General features: G+C 38.8%; 1 protein-coding gene across 1 annotated transcript in view; it reads right to left on the bottom strand.

The window, feature by feature from the left end:
• Positions 1-24,586, bottom strand: part of FBXL17 (F-box and leucine rich repeat protein 17) — a 146,880-nt gene that overhangs the window by 8,501 nt on the left and 113,793 nt on the right. The window contains exon 8 of the mRNA XM_035100064.2: positions 7,842-7,984. Within this exon, the coding sequence (XP_034955955.1) occupies positions 7,842-7,984 (143 nt within the window). The remainder of the gene's footprint in view (positions 1-7,841; positions 7,985-24,586) is intronic.

Below are 24,586 nucleotides of genomic sequence, written 5' to 3'. Positions count from 1 at the left end.
TGCGCCCCTCAGCCTTTTGCTTCTAGGGGGGGCAATTGCCCCCTCCTGCCCCCCCTGCCTACGCCCATGTGGGACATGGTAGGAGATTGCAAGAAGTGTTGAGGGCATTGTTGAAGGTTATCTGTTAGGACTGTGGATTTGAGTGAAGACCATTTGAAATCATCTTCTGAGGAAGAAGTTGAAAAATTGCCAGACTTCAGAACTCAGATAACTCTATCAGTTGAGGAACTTTGCAAGGACTTGGTGTGTGTGTGTGTGTGTGTGTGTGTGTGTGTGTGTGTGTGTATTCTACATTTCAAATTAAACATTTTACAAACTTTAAAATATCCTATGACTTCTCTTCTTTTCCTTCCATGGTTCATATTATATATCATACTTTCCTGCATTTTTACTATAACCATTCAAATCAATTTTCCACTTTTACATCAATCAAATATTGTTTACTCTGTTGAATTTATCTTAATGCTGCCAGCGCTTTGTACAATTATTTTCCATATATTCAATAAATATTTTCCACTCTTCTTTTCTGGCACCTGGGAATTTCTGTCTGGGTTATTCCCAACGAAAAGGACTTTGGTTTTTTGGGGGGGAAGGTAAATTTAAACATTTTTTTTTCAACTCATTATAAATCATTTCCCAATATTCTTTCAGCTTTCTACATGTCCACTACATATGAAAAAAGGTTCCTCCCATTTCTTTACATTTCCAACACGTATCTGATTCTGTTTTATACATCTTAGCCAGCCTATTGGGAATTAAATACCATCTATGAATCATTTTCAAGTTCTCTTTCAGAGAATAACACACAATAAATTTCAAATCACTTTTCCAAAGTTTCTTCTGAAGGTTTAGGTCTATATTGGGTCCTTATATCTATTGCCCAGTGTGTCATAGATGCTTTAACTAGCTCATCCTTTGTTTCCCATTCTAATAAGAATTATACATTGTATACAGAAGTTTTTCCTTATTTTGTAACAGTTATGAGCTTTGGTCCAACCCGCCCCCCCCCCTTTGTCAACCTTAAACATATCATATATCTGGTGGTATTGTAACCAATCCGTAACTTGGCTTCATAAGTTCTCCATAGGTTTCAGTCTAGGTTCGCCCCTTGCAAAGTCCAGCAATTCCCTGTTTGTCGCCCACTGTCTGTCCATATTAACCCCCTTAATAGTAATTGTTTCGATGGTGTCAGGCAGCAGAGGATCCAACCCCCACAAGAACGGTAAGACAAGGAAAAGTTCTTACCAGCTGCTTTTTATTCAATATATTGGTGCTGAAAAGTGCCCACTGCCTTTGAGCTCTTTGCTCTCCTACTTCTAATGCTTGCCGGGTTCTGGGAGAGGGGGAATTTGGAATGCTTTCTAAAGACACTGTGCCCATCAGCTTTTGCCCTTCTGGTGCTGCTTCTTCCTCCTCCTCCTCTCCCCATTATTTCCCAGCTTTTCCACTTATCTGCCTCTGAGCTGTGATCTCTCTCAAACCCCTGAACCGTCTTCTTCTCTGGAAGGGTCGGGCTGAGGAGGCGGTCTCCACCATTCCTCCTCTGCCCAGTCCCCGACAGCAACCTAGACTGGCTCTTTTTTTTTTTTTAGGGGTAAAGAAAGATATGGGCTTAAATACCAAACTGACCCTAATAGAGGTTAGCCAATGCACTGGTAATTTTGGATTAGTAAACCAGACTTCCTGTCTTGCTGCAAACAATTTAAGTATGTAAATGTCATAATCATTATTTTTACCCCTGCAATCTGACATTGTAAACAACCCACGGGTGTTTGAAACCCGATTTTGTAATGTATTAGCCTCTTTATGCTTTGTTAAGTTCAGCTAGATAGGCTCTGAAAAAAAATGGAGATCATCTTATGAAGTTTCATGTACGTGTACAAAATTGTTAAAAACTCCAAATAATTATGCTACTAAGTAAGTACAGTAAAAGGAAAAGGCTGGTGCCCCCCACAGCAATTTTAATGTTTGTAGCTGTCATAAGAAAACAAAATTGGATGGTCATTAATGTCTATAGACCAGCTTTCCTTGTATAATTTCTCTCTCCAAAGCACTGTGTATTTATGTAGGTCTATAGAAATGGTGTATGCTCTACTTTGAGGGTTTGTAGTTATTAAAGGTTAGTGGTTCTTTAACCACTTCACTTCTAATTTACAGTAGAAACAAGACAACAAGAAATGTAAGTCATCTACTCACTTGTTTCCTGTTTATAGATAATTTATGAAAAGGGATTTATTAGAAATTATAAACAATGTGGGGATGAATTGGTTAAACTGGAGATGTGAAATGATATGTCTAAAACTTTTCTTCCTGAGCAATTCAGTAAGCACTTTTCAGTCATAGACTTGATAGAAAGCTTCTCTATTTCCCTTCAAAAGCATTATTTTGTTCTATCTTTTAAAAAGCTAATGTTGCAAATCTAAATTTAAAATAAGAACACGTTGGGTAGGGTTGGAGTGGATGAAAGCATTGAAGTAAATTGTTTTCTAATAGGATTCTCTGAGTGAGAGGATCTGGTATGCCTAATACTACACACAGAACTTCATATTACACAATATTGCACACAATTGCTTCATATTTGATTTGAACAAATTACAGCCATTTGTGGCTGGAAATAAACGCTGCATACTTAGAAAAGATTAGGTTTTGTAATTCTCTACAAGAACCACAAGTTATTTCAAGTTTCTTTTTTGTTTAAACCCATTTTTAAAATACTGTTTTATTTTAATATTTACCAGCTTACTGAGATAATGTGAAGGAAACTTTTGTACTATCTACCAGAAATAGCCACATGACTTGATAGTGACATCACCTATCTTTTTAACAGCTCTTTGGCCCTTTAATATGGCAAAGTTATATTAATGATCAGATAAATATGATTCTCAGGCTTACAGTTAAAAGCACAGGCAAGCATTCCCCACTTGCTATGCATCACAAGATTTACTTCAGATCCTAATTAGGCACTTGATTTGGGAACCCAATTTGATTCGGACCAATTCAGAAGCTGCCTAATTTGACTTGGGTCCAAACCAAAACCCCAGTATGGAAATCATATCCATTAACTATTATGAAGAACATTTTGTAATGGCTGTAACAATTTTACTTTAGGAAATAATAGGACGGATTTTTTGTGGTTACATTTCATTATTATTATTTTTTGTCTCGCCAAAACCATTATAAAAGATAAAATATATAAGACATAATAAAAACAGAATAAAATACATTACAAAGATAAAATGATTACTTTCATGAAAGAAAAAAGGAAGTGCAGTGCATACTGCGATTTTTCAGAAAGATACTTGCCGTGCTTTCCTGCAAGGGCAGTAGTTAAAAAGGTAACCACTTAACACCCCCTATTCTTCCATATAAACATTTGTATGAAAATAGCATACAGTACAGAGGTACCTTTAGGAAAGAAACTTGCTGAAATTCAGAAGAATGGATAAGGCATTTTGTACTAGGTGCCTTGAAAATTGATTTTTTTTTTGGGGGGGGTGTACTAAAAGGGATTAACTTCCCTCCCTGTGGTTTTGTGGAGAAGAATATTAGTATGAAAACGGTATGCATCATATAGGAGCTCCTAAGAAAGTAACCTGCAAAATTTCAGAATCCTGAATAAAGATATGATGAACTGCAGGCAGGGGAGGAACAGCTCATCAGTTCTGATATCTGGTTTCAACACTGAACAACAATGTGAAATACAAAGTTGTTCCTTTGCACAACCTGAGGGATATAATTACCAAAACATTGTGCCATCATAGGCAATGTTACAACTAATGAACAATTAGTGTCATTCAAAGATGTACAATGGTCATGTTACAGTGACAAAAATTATGGGTTGTATTGAACTAGAGGAGGAGGAGGAGGTGGTGTTTGGACTTGATATCCCACCTTTCACTCCCCTTAAGGAATTTCAAAGCGGCTAACGATCTCATTTCCCTTCCTCCTCCACAACAAACATTCTGTGAGGTGAGTGAGGCTGAGAGACTTCAGAGAAGTGTGATTAGCCCAAGGTCACCCAGCAGCTGCATGTGAAGGAGAGGGGAAGCAAACCCAGTTCACCAGATTACGAGTCCACTGCTTTTAACCACTACACCACGCTGGCTATTGAAATTAATGGACCTATGTTAGTCATGTCAATTAATTTCAATGGGTCTACAGTGAGTAGGCATAATACTGGATACAACTAAGTTCTTATGTGGATAGAATAAAGACTTCATTCCCTCTGCTCCAACATGTCCACCCAAAACAGCTCTGGAGGGTTGGAGGGACCCCCATAACAGGTTTAGGAGTGTGTGGAGGGCGGGGAGGGGAGCCTCATTGCATAAGGGGACCTTGCTCCATGCACAAATATTCCACTTGCTGCCACATTGAATCATAGCTGCCAAGTTATCCCTTTTTTAAAGGGATTTTCCCTTATGCTGAATAGGCTTCCTCGCGAGAAAAGGGAAAACTTGGCAGCTATGCATTGAATTCTTTCCCATAAGTTTATGATGCAGACATGTATGTGGAAAAGGAAGAAGATGGCCCAAGCAGCTTGAAACTGAGGCCAGACAGTGACTGAAAATGCCACATTTACAGGGATCGAGAAGGAATATAACAATGGAGTACTTCTTTACCAGTGTTGCACTATCCAGCGAATTTGCGATGAAAACTTGACTTCACTTGGAACATTGGAAAATGTACAGTGTTTCTATCCAAATGTCTTTGATCTGTGTGTTTTAACCCACAGTGCTTTGGAAGCTCTGAATGGCTATCATGTGCCTGAAGATACAGAATGGCCCTAAGATTAATGGAAGATAAACTAAACAACAGAACTATGTTTTACTTCCACTGTTGGAGGCAGTATGCCTCTGCATTCTGAATTGCAAGTGAGGAGACTGCTATTGCACTCAGTCCTGCCTGTGGACTTGCCACAGCCATCTGGCTGACCACCATGAGTACAGAATGCTTGACTAGGTGGGTCCTTGGCCGGATCCAACAGGGTTTTTCTAGTGTTCTTAATGGCTTTGGTTGAATATTAATCGGAATGCATACTCAACCATTAGAGCAGCTATATTATTATTATTATTATTATTATTATTATTATCTATACCCCACCCATCTGGCTGGGCCTCCCCAGCCACTCTGGGTGGCTACCAACAGATAGTTGTTAATTTCTTTGACATCTGATGGGAGGGCGTTCCACAGGGCGGGCACCACTACTGAGAAGACCCTCTGCCTGGTTAGTCTACTTTTACTTTGGTTAAATGATTGCTTATTTAAAATATGTATATCTCACCTTTCTGCCTGACAACAATCCTCTAAGGGAGCTGACAATAGGAGAAAACCAACATGCAATCAACATATTTTTTTTAAAAAAAAGGAAGGAAGAAAGGAACTGATGAAGGTTCCAGGGGTTCACAAATGTGAAATGTCCATAGCTGCTTGCTTAGCAACTATGCAGCAGCAGGTGACATGGTGATGGATACCAGTGCTGTTGCCTCTTACTGGGACAGTGTGGGGATGGGGCAGGGGTGAGGTTGGGGCTGCATAGGTGCACAGACAGAGCTAATTCCTGCACTGTCCCAGTTGTGGGGCACCTCCTCATCTGGGCAGCTGCACAATGTTTGGCTTCTGGCTCTTTCAAGAAGGAGTAGTGATTGATGTTCCTGTCTCACCCTTGGGGAATAATGACACAAGATGTCATGTCCTTAGTCATTAGGTGCTACTGCTCTTAAGTAAAGACCTCCCACTAGGTCTTATATCATGTTCCTTGAAACTGATCCTCCATTAACTGGGCAAAACAATGAAAGTGATTTTAAGAATACTTGGTTTAAACTGATGAAACAACACTTAAGACTTCATAAAACTACTATTTCTCACGGTCCTAAGATTATGAAGCCAGTTCCTGCCCCCTTAATAGCAGTGAATGTGTTGCTTCCACACTGTACTTGGAAATCAAAAAGACCACAGTAAATGGCAACTTAATGAGAAATGAATTAATCTGATTATTTTCATGGTGTGGATCAATAGAATAGCCACTAGTGACATCTATAGCCTAGAGGCAGTTATATAATCGATGGAATCAAACAGAGCCTGCCTTTACTCAGCCCTGCAGTTTCTCTGATCTTTTTTGGCAAGGCCCTTGACGCCTTTGTAATTCTAAATTTATTTCAAGTGCGTTTCAAAGAAATTCTGAAGAGATGATGTCATGAAGAGTATTTTGGTATTGATTGCTGAAATCTATTGCTGCCTGCCCCATCTATTTCTCTTTGTTTCTGAGCTCCTTACTTGCATGTCAGGCAATGCCACATAAGAAGGGAATGGCTATCAGGTATAGCAATATTAAATAACATTTGGGAAAGGCTAAGAAGCACCCGGGGGAGGGGCAGACTGGACCAATGTGTGGCCCCCACCCAACTTTATGAAATAACATTTTTCTGCCACAGTGGCATTTGAAAACCCTTCTCATTAATGTTCTGGATGCTGGCATTTGGAAGAAGAAATTAGTTCTGCATGAAGTTAGAAAAGCGAGGAAGTGGTTTTGTATGATAACTTCTCTATTCTCTGGATGTGGAAGGGGCATGTAGCTCTTAGAGCTGCCAACACGGCATTTTAAATATTTTAAATTCAGGATAGAGCTTCCGAAAATTTGTTCTTTTTATGACTACTTTCCTCATTCTCCTGCACATAAGAGGTTTAACAAGCAAGTTAAATGACCCCCAATGGTCCCCCTAATGCCACACTTTACAGCATTCTCATCAAGATACCCAATATACGTTTCCCATTAATCAGAAACAGTTTTCCCCATTTGTGCTGCAGCCGTCTCGCAGATTTTTATTCCTAGTAGCTCAGCTGTCTCCCTACACAGCATGCAGTCCCTTTGTAGGAAGCCAGGAAAGCAAAAGCCAGCAATTAAAGGAATACATAATATACAATATGCGTAGTTTAACTGATGTTGTACTAAAAACTGTTTTCAACATCAAGGTCATTGATTGTCTTTAACAGCTCAAGACAGGATAAATATATTGCCTTTATTAAGTCTTTCCTGATTGTACAAGCTGTTTTAACTAAACCAACAAAAGATATGTATGTAAAATTGATCAGGTGATTCAGGGTCAAATCTAAATCCCAGGGTCAAGTAACCCTTTGAACAGTCTAAGCAGATAATCTTAGCCCAATTCATCAAAGGAGACTCTCACACACTTTTCTTCTCTTGGCTTTTACAAAACATTCAAGTTTAAGGTATTATGTTCCATCAATTCACAAAATAGTGGTTCTTCGGCTCAGAAGCTAGACTTTTTAAAGCTTCATATTCACAATTTGCTTTTGTAAACAGTGAATGCAGTAAGCGGGAGCTTCTTAACATGTTTCTAAACGGGAAAGGAAAAAATATATGGAAAATTTAAGAATCAAGGCCATTGAGTTGAAACATTTCTCCTCCGAGTGAGCTACACAAAGCTCTTTGGTTCATCTGTTTTTACAATGAGGATTTGTGATCAAGGTTACTGAGTTGAAAATTATTTCTTTTGAAAGTCAGACGGCAGTATATATATATATATATTGCTATTACTGCATTCTGTGTTTTAAGACAAGACAGACTGCTATATTAATGTCATGACCCACTAAAGACAGAAATTATAAAATTCAGAAAGCAGCAAAAAAATGTACTAACATCACTGACTCAAAATCAGAGATGCTTATCATATGTCCAATATGCATTTGCTGTTTTTTTTGTTTGTTAATAACTGCTAATGTCAATGTAGTTGTGTGGAGTAAATGGACTTGCCACTCTTGCCTATGTAACATAGTCTTTTATGCAAAAAACCCCCCCACAAAACCCCAACCCAAATTCTTACCTTATCACATCGCATTAGTCCCAAGTATCTGAGCGACTTGCTACTTTGAGCAATTTGGGTGGCTCCCTGATCTGTGATTTCTTTGCACCATCCTACATCCACAGTCTCTATTGTCATACTGTATCGACCAATGGCTATCAGTGCTACAAAACATATAAAACACAAGAGAAACAAAGCACAGGGGTGAAATGTTAAGTAGCGAAATATTTAAAATATTATATATTAAAAAAAAACAAGTTTATATTATCAAACCATATATACATGCATGTCTATAAAGAGCAGTCTATACCAAATTAGATTTTCCCCCTTACACACTGAAAGGTGCATATTACTATAAAAATGATCAAGCTGCCTTTTAAAATCACACAAGAATCCCTTTCATAGGTAAGCTGCATTGCCCGAACAACACAGAGTCAAAATTTCAAGGACTGGAAAACGGAATATGATTTATTTTTATAAAATAAATACATATTTGGGTTTGGATGAAATATTAACACACTATTAATAATCATTTGTTCCAAAATGTCTTAAGAATTCTTTGTGAAAAAAACCATAGTAGCCATGTGTACATTCCAGAAGAGGTTTCCTGAATCCCTACTGGCTAAAACTTGCCAGGTGATTTTTAAAAGGAGAGCATCAAGATAGTTTTAACATATAATGAAGATTTTGGTGGATCTTACTCCGATCCTCCTGCAGCGGACACCCTGCAGCCCAGTGCACTGGTTCAGGAACAGAACTTCAGGAACAGTAACTTGAGTTCCAGTTGCTTTTATTATATACAGCAGAGCAAAACCAAAGCAGAGTATTTACAAGTTACCATACACAGCTCTCTCATCTAACACACACCAACTATCTCCAGACTCTCTCAAAAACTCCCCAACAACCACCCTGCAGTATCATGCTGCTTATCAGGGAACTTTCATCCAATCACAGCCAGTTCCTAGGCCTCTAGGTTGCTGGGCAAACTTTAGTTACATAGTCCAGCCAATTTGGCTGCTTGCCAGCTTCCTAATTGCTTCTCCAAAGCTGCCTTACTTTCTCAGACTTTAACAGAAGATACACAAAATATGTACTTAGCATTAGCCCAGTTAATGCTTTTGCACTCTATAGTAGCAACTTTGCCTTTATTGGCAAGGCAGGATTTGTGCTTCTGACTATCAGCTGGTATCAAACGATCTCCTCTTCATTTTACTTTACTTTGGCCAACCCAACTTGGATGTTCTTATTTGTGATGGAATGAAAACTGCTCTATTAACTACCAACTCCCTTCACCTAGGTACTTGGTTTTATTTAAATATTATCAACGGAAGTTCAAAGGTTATGTACATTACAGTGTCTACAGACATGGTTCAATGAATTACATTGTATATTAAATCTTGTCATTTCCCGATGAGTAAGAAAAATTACCAAAGACTGCCTAAAAGCCCATTTAACAATTAGCTAGGATAAAACTCAGTTATTCTCTCAGGGCAAGATTTTTTTTTTTTTGCAGCACACACATGGAAAATATATATTTATATTTGGTTTTGGACATACTGTCTCCAGGCCAACAGTTAATCTTGCAAAGCCACTTCTAAGCATCATGTTTTGCAATGTGTTGCCATGAATTGTAGCACTCTTAATATTATTCAACAATTATATATTTCTAGCACATTCTTGACAAATATGCTACTTAAAACCACCTACACTTTTAAAAGATTTTTTAAAAATGACTGTGATTCTGACTGTGTGTTCGCATTGGTGAGGAAAACCGCCAAAATTTCCTAGCTAGAACAAAATGATATATTGGTGAAAATAGCCAAACTAGCAACACCTGAAAGATTGAAGTGCTTGCTAAGAAAATGTTCAAACGTTACGACGGGGCTGAAAGCCAGATTGAAGGCCAGATTCAGAACTGTTCCATACTCCATGGAACACTTTGTCTTAGAATGCACTCCTGATTCTTCCTTTTGAACTTGGTGCCACATGTTATGATGTCATATGATGTCATCATCATATGATGTGACAACATGTCAGGTAATGGACAAGTGGCTGTGGTTTGGGGCTAACTGGGGCATTTTGTGAGTGTTGCTGCTGTCAGCAGTGAGTTGAATGCTCTGACACAGCCTTAGCCAGTAGACATTGGCACACTGTCTAGCAATTCACTGAGCTTTTATTTTTAGTTGATCAAGAAGTGTTCAGTCAGTTAAGCTAATCCATCAGTCCCATAATTGGATAGTTGGATCCCACTTTATTACTGTATATACCAAATGATGGAAACACTGTACTACAATACTCACACATTGTAAATACTAGAGGGTCTCCATGTATTTGTCTTTTTTTCCTATTGAAGGACTACTATACCCACGAGCACCTCTCCAATTACCATAAAGGTAAAGCCTGGACCCTGTGGAGCTGTTCTTTCCCCCAGTCCCACTACATAAAATGTGAACAAGTTAAGAATAAGACACCAGAGCAACAATGTACAACAGAGCAAGAGCTTCTCACTTTCCATTCCCTGCAATCCCTCCTGTCCATTTAAAGGCAACATGGTACCAGTAGAACTTGCTTTTTTGTAATAAAATAAAATAAATCTATTTTATATAAGTTATGTATCAACTAGAAAAAAGTACTGAACTGATAATGGCCTTCTTCTTATGGTGCTTGTCCTTAAATTATATTTACTATAGTCATCAGTTGGCCAATGAACTATCAAGTGGCCTATGATAGCCACTTACAAGCAAGTGCAGGGCTTTAGTACAAGGAAAATTGGGAAATGGTTTAGGGAAGACCAGTGGGAAATAGATGATGTAATAGAATGGAAATGAACAAAGAAAACTGTAGACCCATTATTAAGAACTTTTTATAATGGATCAACTGGACAGTGGAATATTCATCTCTAGGGAAGTGTTAAGTGTCTCGCTGCTCAAGTCCTTTAAAATATGCTGACAAAACTCCTTGTACGACAAAGTCCAAGCTGGTTTGTGATCTACCTGATCAATGTGCTGCAACAGTTGAGGCCTGGAAATTTCTCAGCTCAACCAAGATTTCAACAGCACACAAAGATTATGGAGATGGCTGTGGTGTTCAGCCCCAGTCAGTTCACTTACCAATCTTACCCAATAGTTATGTTATTTGCAAAGTTATGCACCCAAAATGGCACCAGCCTTGCTTAAGAGGGAGGTATCAGCACAATTCAGTCCAACATTGGTAGAAGTACCAAAAATAAATAAAATAAAATAAAATAAAATAAAATAAAATAAAAATCTTTTGAACTCTATAGAAGGAAAGTTCTCTAAAGTAGGAGAGGGGTAATGGAATTGGATGGTGAAGAGAGAGTAGTTGGCTGTCACAACCCAGGGAACTTCAAAATGTTAGTGTTCAGCTGGCAGACAGGCAGGAGAGGCTCATAAGGTAGGTATGGGAGATATTAGAAAGTGAGTAGTTGTAGCTTGTCTCTCCTACTCAACTGTCCTTTGCGCTTTCCCCTTTTATTTCATCTAGCACAAGAAATATGTGATTTTAAAAAAGAAAAATAATATTGGTTATTGAAAATGGGAGATGGGGGTGGGTTGGATTCGGTTTACTAGAGTCCCCAACAGCTCATAGGGTTTGGGAGGAGGGCACTGGTGGTTTAGGAGGTGAGGATAAACTACATTTTCTTTTAGATGCCATTTGTAATTTGGATTGCCAATCAATACACACATGTAAATTTGAATATATTCAAAGAGAAATACAACTGGGCAATAGTTACTTTCTTCCTGTCTAGGAAAGTAACTCCAGCTGTTAGCATAGCCTGTTAGTGCATGGCTAACTGATGAATAACAGATAATTTGGGAGAATACTGGGCAAAAGAGCTCTTGTTCAGTTTTGCGGCTTTATAAAAGGCTTGTGTTGTTTAGCATCCCCATACGAACAAATCCTGGTTATTAATGTTCTAGTCTGCATGAACATTCCAGAGAACCTAATCCAGCACAAAGCCTCTGTCCTAATGGGCCACCTAGAGCTGTCCTCTTCGCAGGAGACCACTGACTTCAAATAATGGTACTCTTCACACCTGCTTGCAGCTGTGTGAGAGCTGTTTCCCCAAGGTGCTCTCTGATGCAGCTGCAGTATGAGTGAGACTCATGTGGGTGGAGCTAACTGCATGAGTCTTTTCTAACTGATGGTTCTCACAAGGCAGCCTGGACATGTGAAGGGGGCTGCTATGCCATCCTTGTTTTATGCCCCACGCCATCTCTTAGAGGCATCAGTTCACTGTAACACGAACGTGCATAGCCACCTTAGAGCACAGCCGTATGCAATTTACTCAGAAGCAAATCACACTGGCAACAATGACTTACTCCCATGCATATGACGGGATGCTCAACTCACACAAAAGAGAGTCACCGTGGGCTTTCTGATTTCAAACACTAAAACAAAGCTTATCTATTATTCTGCATGGTGATATAACTCACAAGTGATCGTTTCAGTGTATCTGATGAAGTGTGCATGCACACGAAAGCTCATACCAAAATAAAAACTTTAGTTGGTCTTTAAGGTGCTACTGAAGGAATTTTTTTATTTTAAGTGAATAAACTGTCTTTCTTACAAGCTAAGCCGAACAGAAGACAAATATTTGAATGTTGCTTGTGTAATACATTATTAGGAAGCATGAAAATTCTATCAGAGAAGTAAACAGATGACCGAGATATTGTCTGCATACATTTTCATAGCAGACCTATCATCTTTTTTGGGGGGGATGTAGTAAGAAAAGCTGTATGCGCCACCTACCTCGGGCTGCTCGAGGTCTCCTGTGGTAATTTTGTAGTTATAAATTTGCGCACATGTGGATGTACCACAGTTTGTAAAAATGACGTATGGGACCACAGTGAAATATAGAGGATACAGGGGCATGACTATGCTGGGAAGTCAATCTAATACGATGCCCTGAGGAAATGGAAGGAAGTGAGTCAGACTACATCCCTATAGCAGCAGTCTAGTTTTTCTGAGAACTTTAGCAAGTCTAGTTAAATTCCCTCTTTCTGAATGCGTATTTTGACCTTCACTGGGAAACGAGGCGACAAATTTCTTAACTAGTGGCCAAGGAGCAAGAGTGAATCAATAACTTTGCATGGACGGATAAAAATACTTCTACATCTTTATTATTCAAAAGATAATAAAGCAGTCAGAGATGTGTTCAAACTAATAATCTAAACTGTATTTTTTTAAAATAAAAAAACCCATGAAATTCAAAATAAAACCAAGCCACACTGTACAGCTCACTCTAATGGTCTTTTCTTCTGCCTACATCTCAGGTCACCGAATAAAATGACATAATATGGGAATTCATCGCAACATATCTATAAATCCAAGGGAAGTAAGAACAAAGCGTGAGCCTTAATTTTAAATTTTCTTGCTTCTGACAGTGGGTATCACTCCAAGCCTCAACATGAATTAATCTTAACAAGGCTTTGTATTTCTCCATAACCCAATGTTCAGTGACACACACACAGAGCTCTAAATTGAGGGGCACAGCCAGTGACCACGATATTGTATCTTGCCATTAAGTTAATTATGATTAACTAAACTTGAGTTGATCTCATTTGCTCATATAAATCAATATAAATGGATGCTTAGATTGTGTATTACTGAGGCTCTGGGAAAATTGAACAAAATTAAAAAGGGCTTCACACTGTGAATCATCACAAGCAGACTTAAAAAGTAATGAAGGAACTGCTTCCAGACTCCCCCTTCAGAGGTTCTCATTATTAAACCTTTCAATTTGTGTCCTACTGAACCCAGAAGAACTACTGAGGCTGTGTTGTCAATGACATGCGTGAGAGAATTTACAGCAATGTATTTTCAGTGGACTCATCAAATTACTTCCAAATAATGACAGTTACAATACATATCCCAGGATAAGGTGTAACTGGATAGACCTTAATTGCATCTTCTGCAGATTAATAAAGCTTCTAACATTAATTAGCTGTCCTGTATTAAGAATGGGATAAAACTTCTTGAAAATAGTTGCGTGTAATCACCCCGGGAACTCTTTAAACAGTAATTAACATGATGGAAATGCAAATAAAAATGTTGAGTCCTAAGGGCTTGAAAAAGGCTACTTTCTCCTAAAGTATTTTTCAGCACACTTCAGATTTAGCAGCATAATTTCAGTCTTCAAAATATTCACTAATAAGAATCATATCCTGAGGGAACATGCAAAAAAAAAAAAAAGTGCAGCACTTTAACATGGAAAAAATCCTCTTCAAGAGGAGAGACAATAATACCGTAGGTAGTGATTTTATAATGCTTATTGAACAGTCATTTGGTCAGATAATGGTGGAAAGCTGCATACTGGTTATATGTGCCGATTTATCATAACTAATATAATGCCCCAATAGAAAAACAAGAGATAACTAGACTACAATTTCTTGTTTCAATTGTTAGTCACAATATTAAACAACTAAGGAAAGAAGGAAAGAAGGAAAGAAGGAAGGAAGGAAGGAAGGAAGGAAGGAAGGAAGGAAGGAAGGAAAGAAAGAAAGAAAGAAAGAAAGAAAGAAAGAAAGAAAGAAAGAAAGAAAGAAAGAAATTGATAATGTAATAAAGGTGGCAACAGCTATAGTGGTGGCAGTGATACTAAGGAATGCCATACTGTGGAAAAAAAATCACTACTCTTACAATGGGAGGCAGAAATTAAACTCAAATTTTAAAGTATCAATCGGAATGAAATTTCTAATAAACACAATGGATAAAGATGTTTAGCTCTGTAATTTCTGAATAATTGGGGGATAATCATGTTCACAGCTCTTTTCATGCTCATAAACCTTTATACAAATACTGTACAGTGCTTACTTTAACTATAGTAACTAAAACCAGTACCAAGAAAATGTGGAAGTCTACCTTCATAAATTCTTAATGATACTCTTTATATGGGAGGAAAACTGGCCTGCAGCTTACCAACAGTTTCAGTCAGTTGAGTGGATTTCAATACAGAAATTTTTATATTACCATGAGTTGTATCCATCACTAGTCATGCTCATTAATTTCAATGTGTCTACTCTGAGGTGGGTTATCATTGGATACATGTAAAATTATTCATACACTTGAACACTCAGAATCTCATGTTAGTTCTACTCAAGAGGAGATCTACTGAAATTAATGGAGATGCCTAACTTAAATCCATAATTTTCAGTGAGTTTACTCTGAGTGGGACTTTGACACAACTCTGTATATTATGCTCAGCAAGTAAGATTATGCTGGCAAAATGACAGTGAGAATATGCCGATGTTTGAATTATGCTAGCTGCTTCTTTAAAGTCTTATAAGGCTTATATTGTGGTTTTGTGGCTTGTCCCAGTTATTTCAATGGACCCATGTAGGAAAACTTCCTTGTGAATGCCCACAGTCATTAAATATAATTGCTCTGCATATATGACAGCCATGGAATTAATGGAGAGATGTTATTACATTTTTATGACAGCGAAATTAACTTACGGTTGAAAGTTTTGTTTATCTAAAGGAAGGCAGCAGGTCAATGTACTGCTTTAAACTTCAGTGCCAGTTTACTTCAGTAGATTTTTTTTCTTCAATGGAGCTATAAAAGTAATTATTTTTACTCTGTCTGCTAGTCTGGAGTTTCAGTGAACATTGCTCACCGACAGCAACTGTCCTAGTCCAGATAATTTTCAACACTGAGTGCACCTTTGTGCATGTAGTGTAAAAAATAATTTTGATCCTTGTGATGGATCAATACTTTGTTTTTCTCAGCTGTGAGCATTGCTCGTATTCTGGACATTTCTCCTATAGTACTATATTGAAGGAATTATATCCCCAAACTGAGATGAGCTTCCACACCGTTTTACTGTTATTGCAATGTGTCTTAGTTCATCTCTCCATTACTTCTCAATCATATTGACAAAAATAGTTTCTAAAAAGTTTAAACACCTTTTAACTTTAAACAGTATTTGTGTCACATCTATCTTTACTGGTTCCATTGTGTGCTGCAATTATTTCACTGCATTCTTTGCTCATTTAAAGTGCTTTGTTTTACTTTGGGAAATCCATTAACTAATCATCAGATAGAATGAATGTTCGCTAACGGTGAACTCCAGATCTTTCTTCTTTCTTTATACAAGCAAGCAATTTCAGATAAGACCACCAGAACAATTCTAGTAGATCATACCAATCGTCCACTTAGCTCAATATCCTATCTTTCACAAAAGACACCACTAGATGTGAAACGAGTATACCAACTTGCATTTCCTCTTCCTACCACCTCTTTTCCTGGTATCATTTGCTCACATAACCTTCTAAAGGGATAATAGTCACACACTAGAAACACAAATTGATTAAACACTACTAAATGTGTTGATAAATAAAAGTTAGGTTATCTGATTTCTAAGAACAATGCAACAAAAATGCTCTGCATATCTTTTTTGGGGGGGCAGACTATGAATTTACATTGACATTCTGTCATATATTCAGAAGGTAATAAACTACCGTGTTTCTCTGAAAATAAGACACCGTCTTATATTTATTTTCCCTCAAGAAAATAAGCCTATGGCTTATTTTTTTTTTTTTTGGGGGGGTGTCTTTTTTTATTTTAAGTATGGTTCCAGGAGCCTGCCTCCTCCTGCGGCCGCTGCTGCTGGTTCCCGCTGGCTCGAGGCGCACACTGCTGCTGGGCGCTTTGTTGGCACTGCAGCAGCAGCCGGTTCTGGGCGCCTGCCTCCTCCTGCCGCAGCCGGCGTTGCTGCTGCTGGCTCCCGGAGGCTCGGGGCGCACCGCGTGCGCTGCTGGGCACTGACCCGGCAAGCCTCCTCCTCCTCCTGCCGGCTCCCAGAGGTTTGGGGTGTTCCACGCACGCTGTTGTGCGCCGACCCGTCAAGCTTCCTCCTCCTCCTGCCGGCTCCCGGAGGCTCGGGGCACTCTGTGCATGATGCTGGGCACTGACCCGGCTATGTCTTATTTTCGGGGTATGGCTTATATTCCGCAAATCCCTAGAAATCCTGCTACATCTTATTTTCGGAGAAACATGGTAGTTTCTGTTAAACTGGTAAGGTGCCCCCTTTTGATTTTTTTAAAATATTGCTTTGCGGACAAAATAAATGAACATGTGCAAAGGTTCATTCTCCTCTGAAGGGGACAACTTTAGGTTTTAAAAACCATGCATAAACCAAGAGTCCCTTTGAGCGTGCATGTGCACGCACACAAATGCACACACACATTTTCTCTCAGGCATTTGCAACTCAAACATATGTCTAAGCTAAGGACACACATTTGTATATGCCACTGAATAACACACCCATTCCATATTGGTTATATGCAGCAACTTTTTGGCTATTTGAAAGCAAGGACAATGCTCAGTCAGAGATTGGTTTTTGGCTAAGTACCTGTTCAGGAGAAAAAATCACAATGGAAGAAATGGGAAGGTCTATTCAGTTCTTTGTGGGAAGTGGAAAACTATTTTTTAAAAATGGATTTGATATTGCTAATGATTACTATTAATATAAATGAATATTTTCTGAGGATTATGATACAAATTAACAGGCTTTCCCCTCTCAATTCTGTTTTATGTTGGTATTACTAAGGAAACATTCCCATCACATCATGCATATTCCACAGTATGATTGTCATCATATGCAAGACACATATTAAGTCAAGGGCTTTTTCCCCTTTAGTTTTAACCAATGCCTTACACATTGAGAACATGGACAGCAAGATGCAAAGTCATTTTGCTTGTGGGCAGTTTGATTTGCATTAATTACTTAGTATTAAAAGGTAAAGGGACCCCTGACCATTAGGTCCAGTCATGTCCGACTCTGGGGTTGTGGCGCTCATCTCGCATTAATGGCTTCCAGGTCATATGGCCAGCATGACAAAGCCACTTCTGGTGAACCAGAGCAGCACACGGAAATGCTGTTTACCTTCCCGCTGTAGCGGTATCTATTTATCTACTTGCACTTTGAGGTGCTTTTGAACTGCTAGGTTGGCTGGAGCTGGAACCAAGCAACGGGAGCTCACCCTGTCGCGGGGATTCAAACCACTGTCCTTCTGATCGGCAAGCCCTAGGCTCTGTGGTTCAACCCACAGTGCCACCCGTGTCCCATTTAATTACTTAGTATTAGCACAGTACTAACTACAAATGAACCAGGGTCTCTTAAAATATGAGCATGGGACCACAGTTCATTTTCAAAAAAAATATTCCAAGCCAGAGGTACTAGTCAATAATATCTATATATTTAATGAAGAGCCGGTGCAGACATCCTCCCTATGTGAAAGCCAGTCACAATTGTTCTCTAAAGATAAATCAAGTGCAAGGAAGTGACAAGTAAAGAATCATGAAGCAAAGAGACAGTTCTGAAGAAGTATTCACCACTGCTTCTCAATTTCTATCACAAAAAATAACTCAGGAAAATGAAACAAAATCTAAGGAATAAAATAAGTAGACCATAGTATGCAATTCCAAACACTTATGTCCAACTGCCGTAGACAAAAAAGGGATCACCCCAAGCAATGCCTTGTTCCAATACAGTCATACCTTGGAAGTCAAATGGAATCCATTCCGGAAGTCTGTTCGACTTCCAAAGCATTCGAAAACCAAAGCATGGCTTCTGATCAGCTGCAGGAAGCCCCACTGGACGTTCAGCTTCCAAAAGAACGTTCAAAAACTGGAACACTCACTTCCGGGTTTTGATCGTTCGGGAGCCAAAACATTCAAGAACTGGGCTGCTTGAAAACCAAGGTACAACTGTATTACCAAGCTACCAAGAAGAAAAGGAAAAGAGGTTACAAAAAGAGGTTAATCTGAATACAGATTAAAGTAAATAAATACAGTATATCCATTTATGCATTGCTTCCTACGAAATATTTTAGAAGTGATTAACAACCATAACAATAACAAAACAATTTTGTATATAAAACAATTATGCAGGATACACTTGCAGAATCCAATAAGAATGACTGATGCTCTAAAGCCAAATAGCAGCTGGGGTGGTTGATTTTTATCTGGACCACAGTGTTGGTGGAAAGGGTTACACAATCCTCTCCAAATTATTCTGATCTCCCTTTCTGATACATGCACACAATTTCCAAGTGTCACTATTGTGACACTTGGTGTAGAAATTTGTTGGGACTGTGGTGGAAAAGGGTTAACCCCTCTCTGATCCTTATGTTCTTGATACACTTGCACTGTGGCTGCTATTTGCAGTTGTAAAAAGATTCATGCATAGCGCTTGGCCCTTCAAGCAGACAACTTGCCCTGGAGAAAGGAACACAGTTGAGTGTTATGTTTAGTTTAGCCTGAGATGTAATCATCTGATATGTTCTGGAAAATTGGCAGCAGCAGCAGCACTGAAGTCAGTGTAATCCCAGTTACCACTGCCACTGTCAGAAACTCTTCTTCCTTTTCCTGAGAACTATTCTAAGTCATGGTGGCAAGAAAGGAAGCTATAGTCAAGACAATAGTTTGGAGACAACTACTCCTCATGCCAGCACTGGCTTCTCCTCAACCACATGACCTCAGTTTAACATTGATTTCTGTGCAATAAACAGAATGCCACCCAGCACAGTGTTTTACAATAGCTATTATTTTCTATGGAATAAATCAATTTTAAAGAAATTGCTCTAGGAGCTGATTTTCCTAGTAGCATACTAGTCTCAGAGTGTTATCAAAGGTACATCACTAAGTCATGCTCTTTTCCTCTAAGAATTAATAATACTTTTCAGTCGCTTCCTATTGTGTTTTGCCAAGCTTCTTTTCTCCTCTCCAGATGATGAACAAAACATAACCTTCTAAAAGTCAACAAGTCTCAAAGCAGACTCCTTCAGACTGTTTATATGCTTCTTGAATAAAGTACTAGATCAAAGATGTTGCATTCTGCGTAGGAAAAATATGTTGCTACTCAGCAAATACAATTTAAAGAAAAATGTTAATAGTGTTGAGTATGCACTATATATTAATTGAAAAGAGAGGGATTTGGTTTTGTAAATATTTTACACAGCAAAGACCCCAAATTATGTGTTTTTTTAAAAAAAGGTTCTTTGGTGTGGAATTATCTGACACAGTGATAAACCCTATTCAAAAGGTAAATTTAGCATTCACTAAGGATGAGACTTAGGGGCTACAACATTTTATTGCGATTTTAGAGGCATGGACATTTTTGCAGCTCCAGAATCCCTGTTTCCTCAAGATTCCAGCATCCATTTCACACACCTTGACTTGCTTACTCCTACATAAGTATATTACGCAGCCTGTAAATTTAAATAGGGAATTCACATGAATCATCAACTTTATCAATTTAGCTGTCTGTAACACATTTCTTCCTGAGATTATAAACTACAGTACCCAGAATAACAAATATCCTACAAGGCTGACCACTACAAAAGTCACATCCACTGAGACAACATGAGCACAAACCTTTGATTGCATTTCTAGATATTTCATATTTGAGAACCACAAAGATGATGTATCTGGATGGTGTATTCTACAGAAATTTGCAGAAAAGATAGCTAGTGGCAGGCAGTGTGATGAAAACATGCAATGCTTTTAATACAGGAAAGTAATAGAAAAAGTAGCAATAGAAACATAAGAGAGATGTGTTACAAGTATCGAAGTTATTTTGCCCCTTTGCTACAGAAAAAAATAAGTAAGTCCCGCATCAGCTACAAAAGGGATATGGGGCAATGCTCTTAGAGACCAAACTGTCATAGGAACAAATTTCAGTGACTGCCCATTCAGCCATCCTCTACCTAATACATCTTCAGGGAACTCAGCAAGCATAATAAGAATCCATTCCATTAAGTTCTCTTCCAGTGTTGCTCACATCAAACAACTTCACAGACAAAAAGGTGAATGAAGGGTTGGGGGGGTTTTTTTGGTCATGATTAAAGGGCTGAAAAGTTTTCAAAAAAGACAGTCCCTTCAGTCCTACAGAATGGCTAAAAGGGCCATCAAGCTGAACAGACTTTTAGACTTTAAAAGACAACCTCAGTACTGTGCAAAGCCCCTAAGGATGTGTGGGATAAAAACAAAATATACCCAGCGGCTGAATATTATGTAAAATAGCTCAGCCTACACTTCGTTTCAATAAGATAAAATTGACACTCCTTTGTATTTCTGTCAACACACACTTGTTATTGCAAAAAAGGTTTGATAATACTATAATGAAAATACTTCATCTTGTAAGAAATGTAAAGAAAAGTTTGACTAATGTCAAGCAAAATGGAAATGTTTTGAAGAGACTATAAGGAAGGACCCTTATTCAGACTAAAACCTGTGTCAATTTTAATATAGAGCAAAAAGAAAAATCTGATACTGTTAAGGCTTTGTTGAAATAAGGAAAACATATGAAAGGAGTATTTGATTGTTTGCACAGTAGCAAGAAGGAACTGTATGATCTGCTGAAGCACACTTGTGGCTTTTGCACATGGCCAAAAAACAACAACCCTGATTTTAATTCAAAGAAAGGCAAGATATATAACTCAATGACTGTCTCTCCCCATATGTACCAATTCAGACCCTGAGATCATCATCTGAGGCCCTTCTTTGGTCTAGACATCCAGAGGGTGGCAGTATGAGAACGGGTCTTTTCTGTAGTGGCTCCCCATTTGTGGAATGCTCTCCCTATCTTCAGGTTCCAGGTGAAAATGTTTCTCTATAACCAAGTCTTTGGCTGATTAACATTATATACCCTTTTAAACATGAGAGTGGGTTGTTGGTTTGCTTTTGTCTTATTATGTATTTTGTATTTCCAGTTACAGTGGGGGGAAACATTCTGCCAGGGTCTAGGCCCATATGCTGCCTCCAATGCTGTCCTGCCCCATGGCAAGTTTCTGGGGTGTTGGGGCATGGTTAAGAGGGAAGCAAGGGGGCATGCACTGTGAGCACCCTCCTCTCAATTTATTTATTTTTTAAGAATCTGCATTGAGCACAAGTCAAAAGCTTCAGCTTGCAAAGGGTGAGCCGTGGTATTCTTATTACTTCTAACTGAATCTGTGCAACATGCACTCTGCAATCTATTGCTTCAAAGCAGACTCAGGGAGCTTGGCCAGAGTTGTAGTGTTTTGTATGTACTGTAATACGTTTTAGTAATGGCTACAGGCTTGCGCTGCTCTGGTTCGCCAGAAGTGGCTTAGTCATGCTGGCCACATGACTCAGAAGCTGTACGCTGGCTCCCTCGGCCAGTAAAGCGAGATGAGCGCCACAACCCCAGAGTCGTCCGTGACTGGACCTAATGGTCTTGTCTTTACAGTCTTGTCTACAGACTAAAGCTCATTTATGTATCTTCCTTGGTTATTCCTGATTATTTACAATGACTTGAAACACTGATGGCTGGGATAGAAGACACTCCCACTACCCTGCCGACATGCTATTGTGCCGTAGTACTGTAAAACCTTTGCTACCAGTAGCATACTTTGTCTGAATGCTCCACACACTACAGCCATAAGCAAACCAAAGAGAGCCCCACAATACAGAATGTCCTGTGAGATGCAGAAGACATCCCGTTACTATGACCCACAGAGGTGCACAGTGGCACACCTGACTTGTGGTTGCAGGGTATAGCATGGTTTTTATATAGAACCAGATCCTTAAGGCTGGATGGCTGTGCAGGCAGCATATATATATGGAGTCAGGTGAGTGTGGCTTTTTCACATGCAAAAGCCTCCACACTATCTTCTTTGTTCCTGCAAACATGGGACTCTGCTGTACTCATAGGCTTTAAGTCAGGCATAGGCAAACTTGGCCCTCCAGATGTTTTTGGGCTACAACTCCCATGATCCTTAGCTAACAGAACCAGTGGTCAGGGATGATGGGAATTGGTAGTCCCAAAACATCTGTAGGGCTGAGTTTGCCTATGCCTGCTTTAAGTAGACTGACATGCAACTTCTGTTCCTAGTAGCAGTACTTTGTGATATGCACATTCCTAACCATTACTCTTAACAGTGAATGATATCTTGATAATAAGTGCATCCTTCAGGACTGATCCAAGTGCCTAGTATTATCATTTAAACTATTAAAAAAACCAAAGGAACCAACCGGAAACTCATTTATTCTTAACATTTGTGAATTTAGGATCGTACTCCAGAAAATGCAGAAATTAAATTAACCGTTCAAAGTCAAAGTCATTGAAAGCAATGTCATTCAGCAAAAACCTGAAAGGATTATGGATAAAGCATAGGTGTTCCCATTAATAGTTTTATGGAGGCTCTAAAAAATGCTATTTTTCTTAAATGTGATACATATATACCACATTTGGTTTCCAACACATTCCGTTCATATTTACATGCATTTCACAGCTTGAAATTCTTTGTAATTTAATATTGTATTGTTGTCTGCTGTGCTTTTATCATTAATTTTTCTCCCTTTAAAAGCTCTTAATGAAGAAGAGCAAACTAATATACTGAAAACTATAACAATCTTTTTCTCTTTCAAATTATGGAATTTTGTACATTTTATCATACTTTTAAGAGTAGCAATGTGAATAATATATTTTACCGTATTATTACTTGAATCTAATAATATTGGTAATTAGGAGTATACATATTAAGTTCTTATTAATCCAGTTGCACTTTACATTCCAAGTGCTTTGCAGAAGCCCCTGGAGGAAATTTCAGTGTTGTCCTGGAAAATTAGCCTTTGTGGATATCCGCCTACCTACAACAAAGGAGATTCTAAATAAGATGAAGTGTGAGAAAATATTGTTTCTTTGACCACTGGTATAGGAAATTGTATTATAGCAAGTCTGGTGCAGAAGAAATGCCTGGAGAAGCAAATAATGGAAAAACAGGACACCTGTAGAGCACATTCAGATCTATGGAGCTGCCTTTCACTAAGGCTGAAAAGGGAAATGGAACAAAATCCTTTCACCAGCTTTGAAAAGAATTCATATACAGTAGCAATCTGTTCCACTCTTCATACTACTAAACCCTGCATACTTTGAAACTTGCATTCATGCAATGTAGCTGTGATACTAACGTAGACAGCAGTTAGTTGATCCTTAGGGCTAAGCCCCAGCCCCAGATATTTACTCATGGGGCAGTTTGATGTAGAACTACTGCATCTGTAAAGTTGCTAACCTGTAACATTTTACTGCTAATCTGTAATATCCATTGTCATATGGTGAAAGGCCTATCAGACTGAGGCTATTCATCCAGTATGTCTTTGCTGACTGCGTAAACCACTAACATTACTTTCACAGTCATCGTCATATATGCCGTTCCGGACATCCTTTACAAATATATGTACAGGCACTTGGCCAAATCTATTGTCATGAAGGCCTGGTATGATTGCGAGAAATTGTTTGTTCTGATTTGGAGATGTACACACTAGCTGATGTGTGTATCTCCAAATCAAGCTCTTGGGAGGCAATTATGTACAAGCCTGACTTAGACAAGAACTGAAGCAGGTGTCTTGTATATAGACAACCAGCCCACTGAGAATTAACATGCACACACTTCAAGAATAACCATTTTCCATCTTTGATTTTTGACCTAGGGTTTATCCACACTTGTACTGCTGCTTTCCCCTGGGGAAAACCGCTCTTTAGCGCTCAGTCGGAGCAAACAACAATTTGGGTTTTCCATGGATTGGCATTTGTTCTGATCTCTCGTTAAATAGTGGCTTTTCCCTCGGAAAGAGTGGGGCAAGGGGGGAAACACTTGGACCTGCACCTAGAAAGCAGTGGCAAGTGGAAAACCATTCAGACCCGTGCTTTCTAGGCACACCACATGTGAAAGTGTGGATGAGCCCCTACTTGTATTTTCCTGACTTGTATTCCATAT

Source organism: Zootoca vivipara, chromosome 11 (genome assembly GCF_963506605.1).
Source record: "Zootoca vivipara chromosome 11, rZooViv1.1, whole genome shotgun sequence".
NCBI lineage: Eukaryota > Metazoa > Chordata > Lepidosauria > Squamata > Lacertidae > Zootoca > Zootoca vivipara.
The sequence above is the reverse complement of the archived record's forward strand: the minus strand, read 5'-3'. Positions and strand labels throughout refer to the sequence as shown.